At 36.8% G+C, this 3,888-nt stretch overlaps 1 protein-coding gene across 1 annotated transcript in view; it reads right to left on the minus strand.

Moving 5' to 3' along the window:
• Nucleotides 1–155, minus strand: part of LOC144637074 (polycystin-1-like protein 2) — a 6,608-nt gene extending 6,453 nt beyond the window's left edge. The window contains exon 1 of the mRNA XM_078496237.1: nucleotides 102–155. Coding sequence (XP_078352363.1) covers nucleotides 102–155 — 54 coding nt within the window. The remainder of the gene's footprint in view (nucleotides 1–101) is intronic.
• Between the last annotated feature and the right edge of the window lie 3,733 nt (nucleotides 156–3,888).

Below are 3,888 nucleotides of genomic sequence, written 5' to 3' on the forward strand. Positions count from 1 at the left end.
TGTGTCTCTACAGCAGAGCCATTCTGTATGAATTCTGAAAGTGTCGTCCAGTGTACCGAGCAGAGACTGGATAAAGTTGAAAAACGTTTATCCGCTCTTACTCGAAGATCGCAAAACATAGAGGCTGATAGTTTGAAGGAAGAAGCTGAGTTCATTGATCTCGTTTTGCTGATTACCAATCCTTCTACCCGTCAAGAATCAACCCTTCATTAAATCCTTTCAGTCGCAGGATTAAGTTAAATCACACAAAGATGCGATTTAGCCATTATATCTGTTTTTTTATCACAATCTATCTGTTTGTTTTTTTTTTACTGATTTATTTGCACTTCAAAGTTAGTTTAAGATTGTCAAGAACTGTTCAAATTATTCGTTGTTCACAAAATTGTTCCAGGTCGAGAGAGCCAAGGGTAAAGACGGTGTAGTAAATCACCAGTCGCTTTACGCAACAGAAGCTGGTTTTCAATATCCAGTTAAACCAAACTGGCCTGGCAGGCTTTTTTTTGTCATTTAAAATGGCACGTTTCTCTCTGTTTTTTTTTTTAATGCACAAGATGGGGCACCCCAGCATCCTATCGCTGCTGCACGCGAGCTGAAATGGTTTTAAGCGCCGTAGAAAGTTTTCGTGCATTCGAGATAAGCTGTAAATGGTTTCGTTTTAAGTTTTTCAGGTTTTGTTTTGTTTCTGTAGTGTAAAAGTAGCAGAGAAAAAATATTCCGTTATCAAGAAATTATAATACTATAGAGTATGGAAGAAGTGCCGCTTGCTGAATATGGAAATTTCGTCTATAGGCCTAAGAGGATTACCAGAACAAAGCACGTAGCCTTGGTTCCGATTAGAACTAGCATTTTCCCACTTTCTCGCTGAGACGATGGAGACTTACGGTCCCTGAATATGATATATTAGTTTTAAAAACGAAACTAAAACAAACAAAAACCAAAAACCATAAGCACTTAAAATTTATGATAAACAACAATGTTGTCAACTTGAACAGTACGAATTGTGTGAAAATGACGAGGAGGAAACTCTGGCGTTGTACATAAATATTTGATTACGATAGCTGCTGGTTTTCTTCAAACTTAATACTAAATATTATGTTAAAGAACACAATTGTCTATTTAATAAAGCAAATTTTCTAACTGTTCATAACTCTTCCTAATTACCTCAGACTGATAGCAACTATCAAACAATCTAGTTTCTCATGCGGTAAATTTGGGCGGTGTTAATCAATACACTGAGCCTGCTCGATAACTAAATAGCGCCACTAACCAGAAAAATCCTTTTTCATTTCGAAAATGGAAAACGGTGTTGGAAATCGCTTTTTGTTCCTATCGGTGCAAATTCAAGGGGTCTCGATAGAGTATTTCTAAACCATACCTTACATTGTCAGTGGCCGTTCACCATGCTTCCCAGACTCGGATCCAGATGAAATTTTCACCAGATATTGGTCTGTTAGTAGCTATTTTAGGGCAATAGATATTACCATGGCAACGATTAAAAAACGAAATCAGTGAAACTTGAATTTTACACGAATCAGATTTGGTGTATAAATTATGAGACCACTATCTGAAGAGCAATGATGTATTGCAAAAAAAAGATCAAATTTAAAAGAACAAAAAAAAATCGTAAAAGCATTTCAAACCGTAAGCGTATGCACGGCCTAGCCTTCACAGACTGCCAACGCCCCGTAACAAGTCATCACACTCGGTCAACAACCTTCACAAATCGTAGGAGACCGACATAAGGAGACAAAACGGTCACAATTGCACCCCGTCAAAAACGTTCACATACAGTCACAAGCAGCCATTGTCATGGCAACAGGAGAAAGTCATGGGCACATAGTTGGCATGTCAAAATTTGCGCAAGGGATGAATAAACAGGTTCTGAAGATATCAGGATCACAGAGTAAAACGCCTTCTTCAAAATTACGAAAAAACCTCGAGTGCGTTTGCATCCATGGCGTCCATTTTTTATTAGTAACTCTAAACGTGCGAGAGGATTATATGTCCATGCAATGCTCTAAAGTAAGAAAGGAGTCTGAAATATTTAATTCCGTGTGTGAGTAACTGTAGATGAACAAATCGGAATAAGGGTTCCCATGTCCTCAAAATAAACACGAGAGGAAGTTCGACAGAACCCGTAAGTTCATGCGAACCCGAGCCGCTTGCTATACCATAAAATTGGGATAATACGATCCTCACTTCCATCGAGAAATGACCTCCCTATCCCTACCCTTAGAAAAAAAAAGAAAGAAATAGACACAAGAGTATGATCAAGTACTGCTGGATAGTTTTCTATCTTGATTAATGTCATTGCAATGCATCGGTGACTTACGAAGTTTGTCCGATGATTCAAGAACTTGTTTTGGGTTGTCTATTTTCCGTTCTTTTGTGACGTTTATGCAATATTCCTCCTTACTTCCATCGAGAAATACCCCCCCCCCCCCTCTCCTAGATATAAAAGAAAGAAAAAAAACATAAGTGTATTATCTTCCGTTTTTCAGCAAAGCCACTTCTGCATATCAAGTACTATTGCGGTGTTTTCTATCTTGACTAATGTCATTGACTTGAACTTGTTTTGTGTTTTGTGTGTTTCACTGACGTTGTTTTGCGAGCTCGAGTTTAATGCAACATTCTGTATCGGACGCTAAGTACCATGAAACAACAATCCCGATTTTCTTTTAGATGTTGCGTAGTTCATATACTGAAGTCCTTGAAAAAACGAAAGCCTAACTAAATCAATCTATCAGAAATAATCTTACGTCTTTTTTAACCCATGACCATAAAATGATTTCAAGGCTTACTGTCTGAATTTTACTGAAGCAGAATGCGATCAAAAAAGATGGACTTCATGCTTTTTGTGCATGTTTTAAAGCGAAGTTAAGAAGCAAAACCAAAGAAGTAAAACTGAATTTGCAATGGAGAACAATGACGTTTCTTTGTAGTCGCCAATATCTCGTTTTCGACAACGCATCATATTATTGAATCTATTATCAGACACAAATTATAATGAATTTCCACATAAAGATAAAGGTACACAATAGCTGTTATTACAGATAAGCCTGCCATAAAATATATCCTTACGAGGCGAAAGGGTCAACGCATACTTCAAAAGAGGTCTTAAAACAGTGCAGAAATGAACCTTTTGCCTTGTTTGTATATCGCTGAGAATTGTAATAACAACTATTTGTGCCAATGGGTTTTAATTTAACGCTGATAAGCCACGCTTTAACTTTTTCTGCAACGAAAATCAAGCCGATTTTTAATCAACCATCACGAACATTCTATACTGCAATCAAAATACGCATAACAATTTCCCCAGGAGATGAAAACAAAATACAAAATTGTTATGGTTAAACACTGTTAATATTTTATCTTGAAGCTCAAGGTGCTAATACCCCCTGTTAACACTTATTGCGGACATGTTTATCCAAAACATATATGGGACTATATACAGTATATTCCAATTTTCCTTCATTGTTTTTTAGTAAATTCAGCTCCTTCTACAGTGTCAACATTTCTATAAACTTATTTTGTGCGTTGGAAAAAAAATCGTCAAGTGCGACGATTTTTATCTCGATGAAGTGTGAAGTCCCGAATTTTCTTCCACGGATTACTAACAACATCGTCATGTGAACCACAAATTAACCTTTGTCATCGTCTTATTAATTAATCGCCATATTTTCAAAATTGAAGTTGACGTTTCTAGAACGTCAACTCCCATTATAGGCGCCCAAACTTTGCAAGGACTTCCAATTAAAGATTGATATGCTTTCCTTTCTTCTGAAAAAATAATCCCCGAAGGGTCTCCTTCTTATCTTTTCAGTGAAAATAAAATTATGTAATAGACGACTTTCAGACGTCTTTGGACACGTTTTGCCTTGAAATCGA

This window comes from Oculina patagonica, chromosome 13, assembly GCF_052425735.1.
Source record: "Oculina patagonica isolate OP01 chromosome 13, crgOcupat, whole genome shotgun sequence".
Lineage (NCBI taxonomy): Eukaryota > Metazoa > Cnidaria > Anthozoa > Scleractinia > Oculinidae > Oculina > Oculina patagonica.